The sequence below is a fragment of the Manis javanica genome, chromosome 10, assembly GCF_040802235.1.
Source record: "Manis javanica isolate MJ-LG chromosome 10, MJ_LKY, whole genome shotgun sequence".
NCBI classification, from domain to species: domain Eukaryota; kingdom Metazoa; phylum Chordata; class Mammalia; order Pholidota; family Manidae; genus Manis; species Manis javanica.
In genome coordinates this window covers 64,478,569-64,499,979 of record NC_133165.1, presented here as the reverse complement: position 1 = coordinate 64,499,979, position 21,411 = coordinate 64,478,569, and the positions used below count along the sequence as shown (strand labels likewise).

The 21,411-nt window shown below is 41.2% G+C and overlaps 1 protein-coding gene across 2 annotated transcripts in view; it reads left to right on the top strand.

Moving 5' to 3' along the window:
* The first annotated feature begins 1,491 nt into the window (after positions 1-1,491).
* The window catches only part of GRIP1 (glutamate receptor interacting protein 1), a 643,653-nt gene continuing 623,733 nt past the window's right edge, over positions 1,492-21,411 (top strand). Inside the window, exon 1 of one of the 2 annotated variants that reach the window (XM_037007170.2) lies at positions 1,492-2,082. In XM_037007170.2, the coding sequence (XP_036863065.2) occupies positions 2,025-2,082 (58 nt within the window). In that variant the 5' untranslated portion in view covers positions 1,492-2,024. The remainder of the gene's footprint in view (positions 2,083-21,411) is intronic. The other variant, XM_037007167.2, reaches the window with a different exon arrangement.

Sequence of the window (21,411 nt, the reverse complement as noted above, 5' to 3'; positions counted from 1 at the left end):
TCTATGTTGTCAAAACCTAGATCTTTGCCTACATATACCAGCTATCCTGCTTATGGCTGGGTTTGCCCTATCCCTCTAGGGGAATTGATGACAAGCTCCTTTCTCCACATAAAATTGGTAGGACTAGATCTTGAAACAAGATCAAGACAGCAGTACCCAAGGAGTCTTGTTCATTTCAGGATGGAAGGTGGACCATTTAAGGGTGACAGGTGCGACATTCATTTTGATTTTCTGGATTTTACTTCTCAAAGAGTGTAGAAAGAGGATTTGAGCAGCTCAGGCCAGATTTCTACTGATAACTCTCTAGAATGGTTTGGTTCTTCCTTTTAGTCCTGCAATTCCTACAGCCTAAAGCTTCTGGGCCTGGGCCTCTCCTTTGCTTAGGAGAGATAGCCACTAGTCTTTGGCAGCTAGGCAGTTCTGCAATGACAGACAACCTCCCAACCGTGGGGCAGGGGCAGGGGCAGGAGCCAACATCCCAGTGTGATAAGACTGCTGCTGCAGTGGCAGGGAAAAAAGATTCTGTCTTTTGTAGTTATTACATTTCTCTGGCTGTATTACTATGTTTCCAAGAGAAGAGAAAAAGAAGGCTGGCAAGAGCCTTCTGTAGTTTGGGAGAGCAAATTGCAGTACCTTCAGAGGCCAAATAAACTGCAAAACAGAGAGTTATAACAGTACAGTACAACTAGCGACGAGCAGTTAATAGCCTCAGGGGTCCGAAATTCTTCAGCCGACATCAAACACTCAGGAGGTGAAGACGTAGTTATCATCTAGCCGGGCCCTCAGACTCGAGGGAGATGGATGTCACAGCCCCGCAGGACAGACAGCTGCCGAGTGTGATCTGGAAGACTGTGGGGTGCCCTTCCTCGCATTACCCTTTTAAAATCACAAGCAAGCGCCTCCCACCCCAGCCCAGTGTCGGGGCAGAATCTTCCAGGCTCTCCAGTAATGCTGCCCCCGACCCCCTCCCGTGTCATTCTTCTCCCTATGTTCTGCAAGCCCCTGACAAGGGGAAGAAACTAATCATAAAACCTGACCATAAAACCCTTCTTACACTTGAAGACAGCGATTAAATATTCACTCAGCCAAGGTCTCCTTGCTTCATTTAAAACAAAAGAGGTTCTCGGCTCACGCCCTTCTCACGCCACCAGAAGACCTATTCCTGGAACCCGCGCTGGCCATCCCGAAAGTTGCTATTTCCCTAGTTCAGGGCGAAGTTAGCGAATCCGTGGCTGCGAAGTGTCCACTCAGGGGAGGGGGCGACAGCCGGGGCGGGGGGAGAGCGGCGAGGAGGAGGGACTAGAGGGAAGGACACTGCCCCCTACTTCAGGAGGTCGCCGCCGGAGCCGCCGGCCGGGGTTTGGGGAGGAGGAGTGGCGGCTGTGGGAGCGGCGCGGGCTCCGCACCCGGCTCGGCGTCAGGCTCGGTACCTGGCGGGCCGCGCGCCTCGCAGGCCGGCCACCGGGGCGGGAGGGTGTGAGCGCGCGCCCCCTCCGTGCCCGCCCAGCCTCGCGCGCGTCTCGAGAGGCTCCGCCGAGAGGCGCCCAAGGATCCCGCAGCCTCAGTCCTGCCGCCGGCGGAGCTTTGTGCGGCGGCGGCGGCGGCTCCGAGTCCCACCTGCTGGCGGCGGAGAGACAAGGAAGGGGAAGGAGCAGGAGGGGGAGAGAGCCGGCGGCGCGAGGGCACTCCCCCGCCGCGCCCACCTCCCGGGGCTCCGCAGTCTGCGGCTCTCGGCCTGCGCGCGCCCCCCGCCCCCGGCCCGGCCCGGCCTCCGGTCCAGACCGCGGCGCCGGCTGCTGCAGCCCCTCCAGCCCGGCCCGGTCGCCGCCACCCGGAGCCGCCGGCGAGTTTGAGACGAGCGCGGGCCGCCGGCGCCGCCTCGATGTGCCGGGGAGCCGCCTCGGCGCCCCGGCCCCGCTGAGCAGCCCCGAGCGCGCGGCGGCCCGGGGGAGGGCGAGTCCCGGAGAGGGAGCGAGCGAGCCAGAGCGAGCAGCGAGGAGCGAGCCGGCGCGGGGAGCAGCACCATGCCAGGCTGGAAGAAGAATATCCCCATCTGCTTGCAGGCGGAGGAGCAGGAGAGAGGTGAGCGAGGCGACCGGGCGGGGGAGGCAGGGAGCCGGGGTCCGGGCGCGGGGCCACCCCCGGGCCACCCCCGGTGCCTCCCCCTCCCCCCCCGCTGCTCCCCCTGCCGGGCACGGGCCGACGGGGGAGGGGCGCCGCGCCCTCCCGGGCCGCGGGCGAATCCCGGCGGCGTCTGTGAACTCCAGTTTCCTTCGGTGGGGAAGGTTGGGGCAGCAGGGGCTAGAGGGAGGGTGCTGCAGCAGGGAACTTTTCGCTTGGGGAAAGATTTTTCTGGAGAGGACGCAGGGGAACTCGAGCTGCTCGCGGCCCCCTGTGCACGTGGAGCCCAGAGCGGCTGTGTGGTGGATGCTGGGGGAACGGTGTGGGGGTGTCCTGCAGTGCTTTAAGTGACTTTTCAAACTTTCGTCCTCCCGCGGCCGCCTTCGCGGTGTCCCTGCCTCTGGCTGGGCTTCGACGGTCCTGCCAAGCCCAAAGTTGCTGGAGATTGAGTGAGACGGCGGAGGAGCTAGAGCGTAGGGGTGGGAAGCGGGAGCCGCTGCAGGTTTTCAGAGGGGGAGGGGAGGAGGGAGAAAGGCTGTCCTTAGGCTGAGGGTCTGGGGCTGGGAGTGATGCCTCGGGGGTGAGTTATGCCCTTAGCGCAGTTCCCGCTGTCAAGTTCATACCGCAGGACTGCGGACTTTTCATGATTACTGTCTGTTTTCTTTGTAAAAGGAGGCTCTCCATGCCAGGTTGCTTGCAGACCTCTTGGGCTTCAGCTTGACCAGTGCGTTGGGCACGCTGTTTTCAAGTGACTTGCAGAGAGGAAAGTTGAAGGCCCTTTGCACCTTAAAGGCACGATTGTGTTGAGGTCATTTCCTACTGTTTGGATTGTGCAGAGTCTGGCCAAGGAGTTCAGCTCGGTAACCTGGATATGATGTACTGAGTGCACCAGAATTTCCTATACAGGCCCCACGGGGTTAGAGGGGTGTGCGCTGTGGCTCTGCTAGCATCCAGAGGGACTCTGGCTGACAAGGTGCACCGGGGTTTATCCCCCTGCCCCTCCCATCGTAGGCTGCCCTGGCTTCTAGGAAAATGCTTTAGAATTGGATGGGTTTCAGGAGGCTGGGTCCGCGAGGGCTGTGGCAACAGTCTTTGCCGAGGTTAAATGCTACTGCGTAAGTGGGTGGGTGAGGAAAGCAGGAGGAGGCCAATCTGGTGCGTAGAGAAAGCAGAGTTGTCAGGGGAACTTAATCCATTAGCTTGAAGAGTTGGTAACTGGAGGGTGGCTTGGTTATTGGGCAAGCCCAAAGTTTCAGGCTGTTGAAATAATGCTTTAGTACTGAAGAGTCAATGTGCGATTTCCAGTTTTTCTCTAGGTGGCACAACCTGTCTTTGGTTTATATCCTGCTTAATGACTCAGGGAATTCACCCCTTTTTAACCACCTCCTTATTAGATATGTGTATTCATTTTCCAGCCCTTTTTATGGCCGATGACCTGACGTTTACCCACTCAAAAGGCATCCTTGCCTTAAACATGCTTCTGCTTTTGCCTTTAGTAAATAATATCTTAAAAGTTGCAAATAGTGGTATCAATAATTTATAACCAGGTAAAAGCACCAAATGAAAGCATTCTGTCAAGTAGGGAGTGTCTGTCAACTGAAAGTCACAAGGTACTTGATGTTAAATATATCCATTTGCTAATAAAAAAGCATTGCAGTGCTGCAGCGAGTTTTATCAATGCTAAAATGGGTAGATTTTTGGATTGTGACAAGATGTACTGGTATGGCTCTTAGAAATTGTATGGTAACTCTCAGAGATGATCTCCTAATCTGCTTGGTGGAGATAAGACTGAATTTCCTCTAGAACATGAAAATCTGAATCAGAAGTTGGGCTTTGTGCCTTATCTTCTCCAGCAGGAAAAACAGGGAATGTGCCTTGGTGTCTGTGCTCACTATAAAGTCTTCTTACTTATATTCTGCAATGCTTTCTAATTAGTATTGTTTCTGTTTGGTTGTGGCATTTCTTTTTGAGGTCCTGCTTCATTAGGAATGCACTGTTATGTGCATTTTGTTTCTTTTAAAATCTACCCAGAATTTGTGTTTCAATTTGTGTGTGCGTACATATATGTAAATTAACAGCTACCCACATGACTTTTAATGCATATGTCAACACACTGCTTGAGGTTGGAAGCAGTGGAAGAGGTTGGAAGAATTTTATTATGAAGTTCTAAGCAATGTTTTCTATTTGTATTTGAAATCAGATTGTATTTAATTTTCTTTTTCCCTTGGAATTTAGAGTTTTTATGACTCAAATAGTGTTAGGTTCCTGTTCAAAATAGACAAATATTGAACTGTCAGGTTGGTCTGGGAAACATGGAACATGGAGGGAACAAATACATTTTAAATTTTGTCTGGGGATAACACTGACCAAAATGTGAATTCCTAATTTATTTCCATTAAATGCTAAGGTTGGGTGTGCTGCTATAATAATTACTCTTTCCACCTCTCCCCACAACTTCAATTTACATTTAAACATTTCTAAAACCCATTAGGGAGACTACCCTAGCATAACATTTTTACATGGAGATTTTGTTTAGTGAAATCTCTTTCTGAAACAGTGCAAATTAAGACAGGTTGCTAGTTTCTTTAACGGCCACATATTTGAACAAGTATTTCTTAAATTTCTTAACATTATTCTTTTTAAAAAATGCTAATCCCAACTCAAAGATTTAGAGAACCTGCCTTCTTGGTATTGTCACATACAAAGAGAGCTTTGGCCAGTCTATATAATTTCATGCCATACTTACCCACCATTCATACCTTGGGTTCATCTTGAAGGTCACAGTTGAGATGATACTGAGTGAACTATTGCTGCTGCATGCCATGTGGAGCAGAGAAACTGTAACATACGGGGTGTTGGAGTAAATGCAGTCATTTCCAAAGTGACATGCTAAGATTCAGCCGTGTGTGGTGACATACTATTAAAATTCAGGACATATTTCTCTGTCCTCCCCCTGATTTTCTGCCTGAGCTGATAAACTCAGTCCATTTAGAAGCCATCTAATACACTTTTGGGTAAATGTTAGAGAAGAGAAATGATTCTGAAAGTTCTTCTATTTAATATCCCTTCCATTGAAATTAAATTAAGTGATTTATTAGTTGTTTTAATCTGCTGATCATGTGTAATAGGAATATAGTTGTTAAGGAAAATCTCAGGATTAAAGAGATAGATGCTTCAGTAATTAATGATGAATTTATTTTGCCTTGTAGCGTTCCTTCTGATTACTGTGGTATTGGTTAGTAAATGTCCATATGTGTGTGTGTGTGTGTGTGTGTGTGTGTGTGTGTGTGTGTGTATGTGTGTGTGTATAAATATATGTATTCACCAAGGGAAAATGTATGTATTTTGTATATTTCCCTCCCCCTTGCCTTTTTAGTCTTCTTATACATTTTGGAGGTCTATACATGAACTTGAGAACTTCCCTTTGGACTTCTGTAGAAACTGTGCCATCTGGGGTTTTGCTTCTGTTTTGTAGAATGAGAATATTTGGATCTCTCTAAAGAATGAACTTTTATAAAGTATCTCTGAGAAAGCATGGGGAGCTTAAATAGTGGGCCTTTATTGCATCTTTGGTCCGTTTCATTTTCCATACTTCAAGAAGTTATGGGGACCCTACCTTACACAACCTGCTTGACATAAAGTCCAATTTGAAATTTGAATTTTGACCAGGGAGTACTGTGAGGAAAAGAGAAGAAATAAAAATGCATGGAGAGTCTGCTGTGTGCTGGTCACAGTGTTTGACATCTCATATGCATTATTTGGTACAGTCCTCACCACATGCCTGTACCTCTGACAGATGAAGAAACTGATGCTCAGAGAATGAAAAAAAAATGCCTAAAGTTAAAAAGTCAAGATTTAGGGCATCAGTTTCTAGAGAGGTAATTCAAAAAAGAAGTTGGGACATTGCCTGAGATGAGGTTTTTAGTGTTATATGAACATTATAACATCTTATGGGTTTTTTTTTTAACAGAATTTAATAAACTGCCATCAAGTCTTTCATTAAGAATTCATCAGAAGAGTTTCTTTAGTTAAATATACTGGAGAGAGCCTCCAAAGTATATTTTGGGCTTTTGACAAACTGATTTTGTTAGATAGGTTTATTAACTCTAACAACAAGTATTGAAATGTCAACATATTTTTAGGTAGAATTATTTAACTAGACTTTAACTTGTTTAAGTGAATGGCTTTTTCTCCAAAGAATTGACACAATTACATAGTTTTAACTTCTTTTCAAAGAGTATTTGCTGTATTTCTTCCTGGCTGTGATGAACTGGTAAACTACTGTACTGGTAGAGCCAGTGTGCATTTGCTCTTTTGCCAACATTTTATTTGATTATAGGCATCCATCTGAACTCTCAAGCCGGCTATCAGAAGGCTCAGTGGCCAAATGGATGTCAGATACTGCTTTCTTCTGTAGCAACCTGATTGGTTTCTTTCATGAAGAACAGTATCAACTTAAATTGATAAAGGATATTGAGAATTGAATATCACAGGTTTAAAAACTGTTATATTAAGTGTTGTATGATGGCTGATGGTTTGAGGCATTTAGGGTTTGATCAGTTTTCAGTTAAATTATAGGAGTAGTTTAGTAATACAAAATACAAAGGTAATTGTAATACAAAGTAACATGTAATGGAATGGTGTTCAAATGCAAATGAAAAACCTGGGCTGGTTTTATCTTTTATTAATATATTTCTTCTTAAACTCAAAGGTTTCCAAAATATAAATATAGATATCTTTTGATACAAATTTCCTTATTCAAGAAGCCTGCTTGTTTAGGCATGTCAGTGGCCAAAAGGTGCTGTCAGTTTTATGGGAAAGTTAACATTCTTTAAATCTGTCTGCCAATTAAAATGCACTGCTTACTGCCTTTCATTTCACCAGTGATTAAACTTTAAGCAGCAAATCAGGTGCTGTATAGAGTGTGCACACATGGCTAGTATCCTAGATAGATTCCTTAGCCCCAACCCCGCACAGTGGTGGAAGAAGATATTTGAAGTCAGACAACAGTGAGTTTAAATATACTTCAGCACTTCCTAGCTCTGTGGTCTTTTAAGTTCTCAAAACCCATGTATTCTCTTCTTTAAGAGGAGAACAAGTAACATCTACCTCATGGGAGGAGTAAATGAAATTAACCATTGTGGGTGAATTTATGACAGTACTTTGCATATAGTTTAGGGATCAGCAATGGCAACTGTCATTATTTTTATGATATCTTGGTAGAGATCTGTAAACTTAACACCTCAAGGTATCCTGATGATGAAATGGTAAGTTTTTATTCTTTAAGAACTTCATTAACTGGTAAAAAATAAGCTAGTGTTTTGTGAAAAGCTATACTGAAATACAGGACTTTATGAGGCCAAAGTCATCGATATATTCTAGCCTGACTTTCTCGTGGAGATACAGAAACTCCCAAGTCCACAGTTTACTTGTTTAGTAAACACTGAGTGCTAAATGCCATGGTGGGTGCTGGGGATGAGAAAATCCTGGTTCTCATTTTCAAGATTATTATGTATAGTTATGGATAATGAATGTGACAGATAACTCAATACAGCCTCTCTTTGCCTGTATAGATTAGTGCTGAGGAAGCAGAGAAGAGGGGTTGAGTGTGCTGAGGGTGGGTGGGAAGAAGGGAGCTTCTGAGGACAGTTCTGAGAGGAGGTGGCACAAAGGAAATGTTAAAGGACTTGAAAGACAGGAATGAAAAAGGAAGAAGAGGAGCTTAGAAGGAAGGGGAGGAGCTTAGAAGGTTGGGAGGCCATTGAAGATAGATATTTAAGGCAAGAGGCATGGTGTGTTCTAAAGCACTGTAGAACAGAGTATTCCAGGAACCACTTTTGGTTTCTTAAGGGGTTGAAGAGTAGAATATGATCATGCATGTGGAATATAGAATATGAATATGCATTTCCCCATAAGGTTGGGAAACTGGGTGGGGGAAGATGAGACTAGAGAGGGTCAGATTTGGAGGGCCTTTGTGCATTAGATTGGAGAGCTCAGATTGTATCCATCAGGCAATGAATTAATTGAAGGACTTCCAGCATAGAAGCTAAGAAATCAGATTTTCATCTTACAAAGGTCAATTGGCTGCTTGGAGAAAAGAAGGTACTGGAGGAGTGGGGTCAGGTAGGCAGCTACCATCCTGTTCCAGGCCCTGTAGAGATGCTGAGGAGGACCTGGTGAGTGTGGGAAACATGAAGAGTGTAGGACTCTGGATTGCGTAGTGATGAGAATCAGAGCTGTGCCATGAGACTCCGTGCCTTGACACAGCCTGGCATGCTTTGCACCACATATTGCCTTTCTTTACCCCTCTTCCCTAAGTCTATGTCGGAGAAAAGTGTAAACCTGATCAGGTAGAATAATGTAAAAATAGAGGACCACCAAAGTGAGTGTGTACCATGCTGGATCATGATGATAGCTTAATACGAACTAGTTTTTCTTTTCATTATATAAAATTCATATAGCATCTAATCTTAAAGGAAAAATAATTATTATCCTGTGCATTTATCTTCTAAAACTAATTTGGAGTTTTAAAGTGAAAGAAATAAATTTTATTTTAAATTGAAAGAGATAAAAGTGGTAGTTATTATTTTATGGAAATGTCTTCCCTAGTAATACAATTAGGTGAGGCTTTTATCATTATTGTTTGAAAACAACTAAATGCTCTGTAAATAAGGTTTGAAAACACTTCTTATACTGGACTCAACATTAGAAGACCAGGAGTAAAATCCTCTCTTGGCCATGATCCTGATTATTTGGCCTGCCCCCCTAAACCTGCATTATCTCATCTGTAAAGTGTGATTTTGCATAATGACCCCCTGGGGTTATGTTATGGGGTGAAAGCTATTATTGTTACATTGCTACATTATAAAGGGGAGAAGTTATTGAACGACTGAGATTCTTAAAGTCCATTTTTCTATTAGCTGGCCATTTCTGGATGGAAGCATTATTTGTATAACTTCTGTTTCATAAACTGGAAATTTTCATTTAAAACATCTTAATTTTTAGTCTTCCAAAATGAAGTTCAAATATGTGATGAGGTTTCCCCCTTAGGATCCTATTTATAACAAAATAACTCAAGTGATGCAATGAAGTTACAAGACATAGAGCTGCTCCACAGTCAGGGCAACCCCTTTTCTATCTGGGCTTGGGAGAGTCCAGCTCAGCTCAGATGCTAAGTGGATCAGTTTCTGCTACTTCTCAGTCCAGGCTTCTGACCTCAACCCAATATCCGAAAGACCAATACTTTTCAAATTGAAATCATGTATGTAATCTTTTTCAGGGAGAGAAAATTCTTGCAGATCTCCACTGCTAATCTTATTTATTTTTATTATACTTCTTAAATATGTACCAACATAAAACTAGGTGTAAATTGATGCTTATAGTTCTCATACAACTGCAAAGCCAAACTGACTTTTACAAATGAAATACACACAAAACTACCAAAAAATCAATAACTTTAAAATTAACAACATTTATTCCATGTGATTTGATCTTGTTTGCCTGAAACTCAATTTCCTTTTGCAGTGTGAATTTGGCACTTGGTACTAAGGAAGTCAGTGCTGTGTCTTGCTGTCTTGGAAGGTACTATCATCACCTGTTTTCCTGTGGAACTTTGGTTCTAACAATCTGTTGTCACATGGTCTTTCCTGGGCACAAACACATCGTGTGCAAATGAAGCCCTCTCTCTCGTAAGTCTCTTAGGCCGTGGTGATCCTCACCACAAAACCCAATATTGGCACTGCAGCTGGTGGCAATATTAGGCTGCATGCCGATCTACGTGAGTGCTTCTTAAACTACTCCTGGCAAAGGGCTATTTATCCCAGTCGGGTATGTGGTGGTATCCCACAGTGAGTACACCATGTGCACCTCCCCACCTGAGTCTGACCACACCTGTACTTGTCTGTTCCCTGTTCCATTATGAGCCCATTAATCCCAAACTTGGATGTTGGGGCAGTGTTTGGAATTTCCAAACACCTATCCTTGTTTTCAGCCCTTAACTAACCACGGGAGAGGTAATAAACAATTTTCTGACTTGGACTGACCACAGACCACTCTTTGAATAGCACTGGTTTAGGATATGTTTATATAGGTGGGCTTGAGGAGAAGGGTTCAGAAGGATGGGTGTGTGTGTGTAAAAATTACACACTACTTTTAAGATATACATATGATTTATTTTTTCTATAGCTGCTTTCATCTTGCCTTCGAGATCCCATTCTCACTCAAGATGGAAATATCTGATCTTAACCAATTAAGAGCACATTCATTTTCAGCTTAAAAACTGGTTGTTTCTCTCATTTCTCAAGGGGCTCCCCTTTCCCTCATCCCCAGGACAGACTTTAGGTGAAAGGGAAAGCTTAGTATCCTTATGGCTTTGGGTGAAGGGCATTTTATTCATTGTGTCACCCTCACTGTGTCTACTGCTCTGGACTTGGCATGCTTAGTGACTGGGCATTGTGCCCCGGTACCTACTGAAATGAGACTGTTCCTGTTTGGTCTTTGAATGTCATCATCGCAGCTGATTTGGACTTCCTAGACCTTGCCATTGTGTCTGGTTGTGAGATCCTTGTAGCTTGTGACCTTGTCAAAACCTGGGCCTTCTCTAGGTACCAGTCATATCAGCATTTCAGTATCCCTCCTGGGAGCCAGAGAACATTGAGCTGTTTTCCCTGAATCAAGGTAGGATCTTGGGAGGTGCCCTTAGCACCACCTGTCTTAGTATCGCCACTGTATTGCTGAATGCTGCATGTGCCAAATAAGGGATCGTCATGTTAGGTGGTAAGGGCCACTGGTCGAAATGGTCACTAATGTCCTCAAGCTGCACAGGTGTCAGTTTTCCTCTCCTTTTGCACTTGCTGAGGAGTTTTGCATCCTTTCATGGTACAGACACTTACATTAAGTCTTCTGTCCCTCAAAACCCTCTTTTTCCTTTCTCTGAGGTACAAGATATCTGGAGTGGCTTGAGTGACTTGAAAACTTAAAAATGGAAGGGACAGGAGTCAGAAGAGTGAATGAATGATAATGGGGCAAGAGACCTGTTTTCACCATGAGGTGGACACCTTTCCCAAGATCTTAATGTCAGGGAGGAACAAAATTGAGAAGAACCCTCAGACAGCCCTGAGATGATGTAACTTGAAACAGGGAAACAATTTTGGCCAGTACCTTCTACTGGTCTACCTTGTACACAAACCTTTCTCACTTAATCATTTTGTTAGGAACTTCTTGTATTTCATCAGTAAATGTGTGAACATGAGAACTGACATATTTCTTCCCATGACTGGTAGTGTAATTGCAATGTGCATTGTCTAACAGGTATTGTATTTTGAAAGTTTTGTTGCATTTTTGACTAAGGCTTTTAGAAGAGATCACTAGATATACTGAAGACTTCTTACACAAATTGATATTAAAATTAATATATATATATTTTTACTGTCAAAGTGTTAATGTATTTTTACAGTTGTCAAATATAGTAGGCAATATGAAAACTTGATACAGAGCTTGACAGCATAAATTCCTAGAGTTTGTCTTTTTAGGTATGGTTTATCATTTGAGAAAAAGTTAAGGAATGTAGTTTTTATCTGTTGTACATTAAACAATAACAAAAACAGTAGAAACTAACATAGGTAAACATTCAGATAATAATGCAGTAGATATTTATGTGTTAATTCTGATATATAATAGTTTTTTCCTTGCTATTTTTCTGACATCAATTATTTATTTCTCCTATTACTGATTCTCATAAATTCCATTGAAAAAGACTAATATCCTCATAAAATCAAACTTCGGTAGTCATGAAGATTTCTACACTGCCCTCCTCAGAAGTGTCAGGATTGCTGGTTAAAAGAGAGTGGTATTTGAAATTCAATTTTTCATATGAATTCAAGTGTTTTTTCCTAAATGTATACTTTTCCAGAGCACATTTTCATTAAATGAAAATCTTGAACAAGGCAATATAAATTTAGTTTCTTTGTTACTATTTTACTTTTTTCCCCCCTGTGATTTTAGTAGAAGAATGAAAATTTTCCAGACTTGCATCAGACACCTGTAGTGCTGCATTTGCTGAGAAAGCACCTTATTTGGCTTTGTCAGTGAATGAGTGTTGACATATATGTGTGTGTGTGTATTCATATATATATATATATATATATATATATATATATATATATATATATATATATGAGAGCGCATGAAAGGGAGTTTTGTTTTTTTCACCAATAGCATATAAAATTATGGTTTGGGCTCTGTGTCCAGTGACTACATTTACTCAAAAATCCTACCCTTTCAGCCTCTCCCACTCATACTGAGAAAGGAGGGAGGGCAGTGTGTTAGTTTGCTTGGGCTTCCAAAACAAAATATCACAGACTGGGTGGCTTAAACAACAAAAGTTAATTTTCCCACAGTTGTGGAGGCTGGAAGTCCTTGATCAAGGTGTGAGCATGGTCAGTTCCTGGTGAGAACTCTGAGCTTGGAGTGGCTGCCTCCTCATGGCGTGTGCTCACGTGGCCTTTCCTTGGAGTGTGTATGAGGCGGTGGAGTGCACCAAGAGAACTCTGTACTGTCTCTTCTGGCAAGGATCCTGTAGGATCAGGGCCTCACCCATATGACTTCATTTAACCTAATTACTTCCTTGGAGGCTCCGATCTCCAAATACAGCTGCATTGGGGGTATATATAGCCAACATGTGAGTTTTGGGGGGACACGAACATTCAGACCTTAACAGGCAAGAACAGAAAAATCAATCAGTTGTTCATATTATGTTCCTACACATTTTGTCTTTCAGTGTCTGGATTCCAGACTCCTTCTGAATAGAAGATGATGTACTGGTTTTAAAATTCAGCCCCCCAAATTTTTGACAGTTTTTCTATTGAGTCTCCGTATCTACTCCGTTTGCATCTGGACAGGCTGTGGTTGCTTTAACCAGGAGGGTATGCTGAAAGTGATGTGATTTCTGAGGGTGGAATGTAAAAGACAATGTAGCTTCCACCTGGTTATCTGCAACACTTGTGTTTGGGCCCCTGCTGCCATGTGGCTCTGCTGCTTCTGCTTGCCCTGGGCTGCCATGCTGTGAGGAAGCCAGTTTGCATGGAGAGGCCATGTGTAGGTATTCTGGCTAGCAATCCTGGTCTTCAGCCTTTGCAGCACAGATACCAGACACATGAGTAAATGAGTAGATGGTTTCAGCCCTCATTGTGGAGTACCCTGGCCTTTGAGTCTTCCTAGCTGAGGTCCAGACCATCGTGGAATAGATAGATACAAGCCATTCTCTGGGTCCTGTCTGAATTCCCAACCCACAGAATCTATGAGCATAATTAAATTGTTCTTAAAAGGCAGCTAAGTTTTGGAGTAGTTTGTTACACAGCGACAGCAAGTAGAACAGATGCGGAAGCCATCCTGAGACCAACACATCTGAGAACTGCTGCCCAAAACTTCTCATTACCCGTGACTGCAGCCCTCCTTTATGGCATCTGAGGCATCTTCTCAAAATTAACACTACATCTCTAACATTATCCTGACTCCAATAACATTCCAATCCCACTAGGACCGGCAATCCATTGACTCTACCCGCTAATAGTATGCCACACCCCTCTCATGTCCTCATTTCCCTTCTTTTCAGCTTAAATCCCTTCACATGTAATCAGTTTCTTAGGTGTACTCTTAACTTCCTTATCTGTTTCATTTTGTAGGACTTGTGTGGAAAACCTGGTTACACCCAATTCTGTACTATTCCAGTTTTTGCCTGTGTAGTTTAATGTGGTTGGAGAAAACCACTCAGCCAAGCTGACTGGTTTCACTTTATTTCATAAGCTCTAATCTCTGCCGGGTTATCAAGCTACATTTCCTCGGCCACTTCATTCTTGCCTCTGTGCTCCTAGACAACTGATACCTCCCACTGTCTCATTTCTCGGATCTTCAACACCTCCTCTTCTACTCTCACCTGCTAAAGACTTTGCTTCTCATTTCACTTAGAAAATAGAGGCAGTTAGAAGAGAGTTTCTTTTTTTTTTGTTCAAATGTAAGACTTTATTTTTATATTAATAAAGTAAATTGTTATGATCATCTTTAAAAAAAAGTTTAAAAATGTTCAACTTTTTTGTTGATGTAGGTTAGGCCATCCAAAGGACAAAGCAAAGAGTTAATATTAAGTCATGGTCCTCTACTTATGAGAAACAAATACAAGACCTGTTGTCCTTGATAAGTAAAGACAACCAAAGTAAACTGTATTTAAAATATATTTATATAAACAAATATTAAAGATTTCTCTAAAACAGTGTTCATCTTTTCTTTTAAATGGACTGAGACTCATCTGGCATCATGTACAAGTATAATAAGCTTGGCTAACACTTTCTTAATCTTTTAATACAAATACAACTCCTTAGTTCTTTGTGCAACCCAGCAAAATAATCCCGTTGACTCCACCTTCAGAATATGTCTAGAATCTGATCATTGTCACCTGTTTCCACCATGTCCAGCTCAGTTCAGGTCACCACCATCCATCTTTACTTGGATTATTGCATACTCCTAACTGGGTTTCTGTTTGTCCCCTTGTCCTCTGTTTTTACAGCTATTTTATGCAGAAACACCAGCATGATACTTTTAAAATATGTCAGATCTGCTCACTTTAATGGCTTCCCATCTCAACCCAGAGTAAAAGTCAAGTATGAGGCCCGACATTACCTGGCCCCCATTATGCAGTTAGCCTTTTCTCGTGTCCTCGCCGTGGCACTTACTCTCCTCCAGTCACACTGGCCTTACAAACGCCCAGTTTGCTCCTGTATTGGGTCTTTATTTGCACTTGGTCCTTCTTTTGCCTGTATGACTTGCTCCTTCAGCTTCTTCAGGTCTTTGGATAAGTTTTACTTTCTTAGTGAGTCCTTCCCTTACCACCCTGTTTGAAATGCACCCTCTCCAACACTCCCTCTCTCTTTTCTTTGCTTTGATTTTTTTTCTGTAGCACCAGGTGACACGCTGTTTATTTCACATATTTATTTGTATATTGTGTATGCCTATGGTTAATGGAAGCTCCCGAAGGGCAGGGATTTTAACTGGTTTTGTGATTGCTGTATCTCCACGGAGAAGAGTACTTGCTTGGCTCATAGCAGATGCTCAGTAAATATCTGTTGAATGAATTGAGGTTGTAAGACAGTGTTACTAAGAAAGCAATAGCAATAATATTCAGACGGTGGAGTAGTTATGTTCACATTAGGTTCAGAGTAGGTTTGCCATTGCTTTCAAGGTTTATTTTTGAGCTTTAAGCATCTTGATTCCAGGGGAAGAAGAACCGGTAACAATTTTAGTACTGTAGCATTTCTGGTCTCCCCTATGGCATTAAAGAAGAATTGGGGACCTAAATGGACTACTTTCACCCCAGGAAAAGCAGATGGCTGATGAGAAATGAGCATCTCTATTATCACTGGTAATCCATGGACTGGCCCTTGAAAAATTCTCTGTAATGTCTAATGCTAATATTTTCTTCTAAAATATACCTCTGTTGATGATATAGTCAATGTTTTAAAGCAGAAGAATGATAGAGGAATGTTTTACAGTGAACATCTTTCACCAGCTATTCTGAAACAGTCCTAGTCTTCTTAGTTGTGTATACCCTGCCTGATATGGTGCAAGGCACTGTGTAGATATTTAATATTTGTTAAATGAATGAATAAATGAGACAAAATGAGTTGGCGATATGGAAAATCATGATAAGAAAGAGATAGGCCTATCTTCTTCTCTCTATCTAGAGGCAAAAGCTATGTACTAGTCCAGAAGGGCCTATTACCACCTAGACCATGACATACCACTGAATTATATCATGTAATTGCTTTAAGTGAAAATATAATTCTGGTTTTTGTTATGAGTGACCTTTGAAGAAGTTGTGCCAAGGACAAGGTGGTTTTTTTAAAACAAATATTTCCTTATCTACACTATGTTATTTACCTTCTTCATTCTTAGAAAAGGACTGAAGGTGACATCTTTCCAACAGCCTCCTTCTGGCCCTAGGTAACCATTTGGTTTTGTCAGTGTATAATAACGTGCCAGTAAAATGAAGATTAGTATATTTTGCCCTAATTTTTCTAAGCCAATTCACTGTACTCTAATGGAGTGAAATAAAAAAATGGCCTTTAGTTGAATAATTTATTATGCCATTTGTTTTTTCTTAATATCAAACACAGGAAGTACTTAATCAATTTCCTTGCCTGTTACTGAAACTAAAGGGCCGCATAGTTATATGGAAAATCTAATAGAGAATATTCATGTATTTTTTAGGGAAACATTTATAATGTTATTACATAGCACCATTCTTTGTTCTAAGGCTGCATTTCCCATGTACATGTACTCTTTTAACTATATCGTTTTTTCTTTAGATGCGGTTGATTGCATGGTAGATAATCTCAAATATCAGCATAACCATGAATCATACTTGGGTTAAGGCAATTAGTTTAATGCAGTAGTTTTTTCCCTGAAAGCACTTCTTTAACAATTAATTTTCTCAGGCTCCTATTTCATGTAAACTGTCATTTGCTTGTGTTATCAGTAATTCTTTGTCCTCACAAGATCCCTACTCTTGTTCTTTTCTAAATTTCCAAAGTCTCCCTCTTCTCCCCCAGCATTTGAATAGCAAAATAGCAATTAATTCTACTATTCCCCTATGTTTTTTTGTAATGAGTTGTACAGAAAGTCTTAGGCATTCAATCAACACTTGTTGATTGATTGATTGGTCTAAACCCCTACTCCTCCTGCAGACTGTTTACCCTAAGGCAGACTCCTGAATGAATCAAACGCCTCTCATGGATTCCTCATCACATCAGTTAGATTTGGAACATAGGTTGTCCATGAGGAAAGAATATTCAGTGACTAAAAGTTTACCTTCTTTTATGGGAAAACAATTTAGGAAACTTGATTCTAACTGCAGGATAATTAGAGATTCGGGCTTTTAGAATCAGAATTGGATTTGATAACTAGCTCCTGTACTTTGGCTCTGGCGTTAGACTATTTGACCTCTCAATTTCTTACTTTTTAATAGGACCATAACAACACCTACTTTGTAGGGTTGTAGTAGATTTTAAGAGTATCTGTAAAAGTACCTGTCAGTGGTAGGCCCTCAGTAATCGTAGCTATATTAGAACTGTAGAATCTAGATGAGTGTACAAATTACAAGATCATAAACAGGATGAGATCCTGGCTTTCATGTTTCTATGGGGCTGCAATTACCTGAGGATGGTTTCACAGGTGGGTCACAGGATGTTTGGAGATCCCGCATCTCATGAAGAATAACGGGGGATGTTCACAGATTTCTCATGCTAATAAATATTGGTGACAGTAACACTTGATTAAAATACTTGAAGAAGTAATTATGAATAGAACCTAGAAACTCATCTAGGCTATTCATGTCAGATATAAGGGCCCCAAACTCATGGTAGCATTATACATTTATGGAAAAAAAGACTGATTGTAAAACCACATGCCTCTGTGTATTTTGTTGCTGATATGCGTGGTTCAGCCTAACATCAAACTGTTGAGTCACGGTTTTCCAGTTCTGTTCCTCTCAGTGACTTCATTTGAACAATAACTTTGTTCCATACAAGGTTTTCAATACATGTGAAACCTGGACAATAAAATAAACATACCAACCAAACAATTACCTTTCAGTGTAGAGGACCTGTAAAGATGTGATGATTTGGATTTTGTTTCAACCCTTCAATTAATGGTGTATGTGGAAATACAATACGAAACAAAGCAAAAAAAAGCAGAGCTGCTGTCTGACTTGAGGTTGTGGCAAATCTAACCTGGGGTCCAACTGAGGTAATTCCTTTTGCCAGCTAAGACCCCTTCTGCCCCTGCAACCTTGCATTATTTACAGCCACTAGGAGCTGCCTGGTTTCCACTGCACTGATGACTAGATGGATCCCCTTGACCCCATGGTATTCATTGCCTAGCCCAGTTCAGAATCTCCCAGGGGAACCCTTACCTGGGACATCTTGATTTGTTACTGAAATCAGTGCTGATGGCCTCTTCCACTTGGTGCTCAGGCCCAGTAGTGGTAGGTTTAAGGAATCTGCTGCAGGGTACCAGTCTGAATGGAAGTGCACATCACTGAAATAAATCAGGGAGTAATTTATAAACATGGTGTTTGTTACTTCAGACTTTCATAGAAAACTCCTTTTGCCAGAGTGGACAGACCCTCAGGTGAAAATAGTTAAAAAATCCCTCAGTAGAGTGCATTACCCCTGCCCCAAATAAATGAATGTTGTGTAACTGGCCTGTGTGGGAAGCGGATGGTTGGTGTCTGCAGCCATCCTACCTCATGCTGTGGTTCAGCCCAGCTCTTGGAGGTCAGGATTCACATTACCGCCAAGTCCCCCATTCCACCCTCAGGCTCTGCCTGGTTTTCCGGATGTTGGTGATTACTTCTCACCCACAGCACCACATAGTCTAAGACCTGCCAACATCCTGGAATGCCTACTTCCAGGTCTGTGTCCTCCCCAATCATTTGTTTTTGCCCCATGTCCCAAGTGTGTGCTTTGTCCAGGATCTTTCTGAATCTCAGCATACTGATTTTAGCTTTTCACTATGACCAAGGATTTCCCTGTTCCCTCCTTTCTGTCTGGCCACCCCGGATAGACTCTGACCTTACCTTCCTCCGTGTGTCCTTTGAGAACTAGAACCTGCAGATTTCTCAGTGTTTATTTATGTTAAAGTCCATTGTGCCTCTGGTGTGTGGGTGAACTGGGAAGGGGTACAGCAGCATGCAGTAGCTGCCAAATTTATTTGATCACAGGATTATTGCTTTTGCAGCATCCTAGTGGGTAATGTAGTTCAGAACACAGAGAAATGCTGTCAAATAGAGTAATAGCCATTTAGGGCTTGAAAAAATGCTAAGAGCAGGTGTTATCCCCTCAACCACAGAAGAATATCAGTGCTATAGAATGTGTGATTTTGAACTTTGCTAATGTTTTCTCTATAGTACTGTGGTGTCATTACAATTAAAATCTTTCCTCTCAGTTCTGATATTTGGTTACTGAGTTTGCCCTTTCTGATTTCTCTTTTCTCTCTAATTGAGCAAGGTCAGCATTTATTGTGAACCTACTGCGTGTCACTTGCTGTGCTAGTTGTCAGAAACACAAATATGAATAAGCTAGGCCTGCCCTTGAAAAATGAATTACAGTGTAAAATGAAAATTTTAGAAAGCTGGTCCTAAATCAAGCCAATTATTTTGTTTTTCTTCATTTCAGACCTAAGGCTTATTAATTAACAGGGCTTTCTTTTCTTTTCACTCCTAATACTAAAGGATCCCCTTAGGGTAAAGAAGGAGTCTCTGAGCATGTTACAAAAAAATAGGAAATAGAATAAGTTACATGAAAATTTAATATTTCTATACAGCAAAATGGACCAGAAACAAAATTAAAATCCAAACAGTAAAGTAGGAAGACAAGAGTTTATTATCCTTAATAAGATGAGCACATAGTAACTTTTAATGTCATTGTTGAATGAATGAATGAATGAATGAGTGAGTGAATGAATTCAAAGCAGTAAGAAAAAAAATCATCCCAGTAGAAATAGGAAAAAGATGTGAAGAGTTTGCATAATGCAGGTCACACCCATACATATACACACAACAAAGAACTACAAATCTAAAATGCAAAAAAGTGAAGAAATGTCTTTTTTACCTATTCTTCATTAATCTGATAAATGCTTCTAAGAACTTACTAATCACTATACTGTTAAATTGCTTTAATAATTTATTTTTATTTCTGAATTAGGTTACAGTTAGAAAACAGTTGTCCTCATTTTGCCAATGAGCAGAAGGCTTAGAAGAGCTAAAGGATTTTGGAAGTAAGATTTGAACTCCTATCTTGTATCTCTAAAGTCCAGGCTATTATCTACCAGAGCGTTCTGTTAGCATTGAAGTATCATGAAATGATATGGCAAGTTGTTTATGAAATAAAGTTAAGTGAGAAAATAATTGCAAAGCAGTATGAACATAGGATCCCACATATGTTCTTATAAAAATGATATAGAGCAAACTTTGGGAAGATATATACTAAAATGGGAACTATGCATATCTGTGACTTTTATTTTCTTTTTGTTTATCTGTACTTTCTAATTTTCCTGCAGTGTATCTATATCGTGTCACAGGCAACAGTATTTTTTAAATCTTCCCAGTTTGTGTGTTTGTGTGCATGTGAATGTGATAGGTATTTTGAAAGTTATAGGAAAGAGTCACAGAACCACCACCTTTTTCCCCAAAGAATGAAGAGGAAGCACACTCAGGGGATAGGAGAATATGTGCTCCTGATGCAGGGAACACAGTAAAGGAGTAAGTTGATAAATGGTGTGAAGAGACAACTCAGAGAACAGGAAATACAAATATCTAATAGTTAATAGTTAATGTTAGTAACTAAAGACCTGCAAGTTAAAAACATCATGAGAATGATTTTCACTATGAGAGCAGGAAAGCCTTTTCAAAGAAAGTGCTGAAACAGCCCCTCCAAAGGCATGGCTTAGAAAGGCAACTTGGTGATAGGTATTAAGTCTTAAAAGTATTTATACAGACCTTGACCTAGTAATTCAACTTCTGGAATTTGATCCAAAGTCCATAATCCAAAATACAGAGAAATACTTACGTGCAAAGATTTATGGCATTGCTTGTAATATTGAAAACATTAAAAACAACCTAAATGTGCAGCACTTCTGTAATAAATGATAGGCCAAGTCATTTATTAATTAATTTACTCAGCAAATATCCACTGATAGCCTATACTGTTCTGGCCACTGCTTCTGATTGCCTATACTGTTCTGGCCACTGCTTCAGTGCTGAGGACACAGAGGTGAACAGAATCTCTTCTCCAAGTGATTTTTAAAGAGAGGATTTCCAAAATAGGGCAAATGCCAACATTTTAAATGTTAGTTATAAAAAAATAGGATATTAAATTGTAAATATATTGACCTCAACTGTATGAAAAATAAATAGAAAAAAATAAGCCTGGAAGGAAGTACATGAAAATATTAAGTGATCTTGCAATGGAATTGTAGGATAATTTTTTCTTCATATTTTTTACTAGTCACAAATGTGTTATTCTTTAATAACAATGTATTGCTTTTTGAAGTTAGGAAAATATACACATAAAACTTAATTGCCATTATTTATTATGTTTGTAATATTCTCTTTGAAAAGGAAAATAGGAACTTATATCCGAACAATAATGGGAATTTAATAGATCTAATTAAAAGTACCAGAATTTGTGTTTTTATTGAGCTCCTAAAACAGCTTTGCTTTTATTGATATGTTTAAAGCCT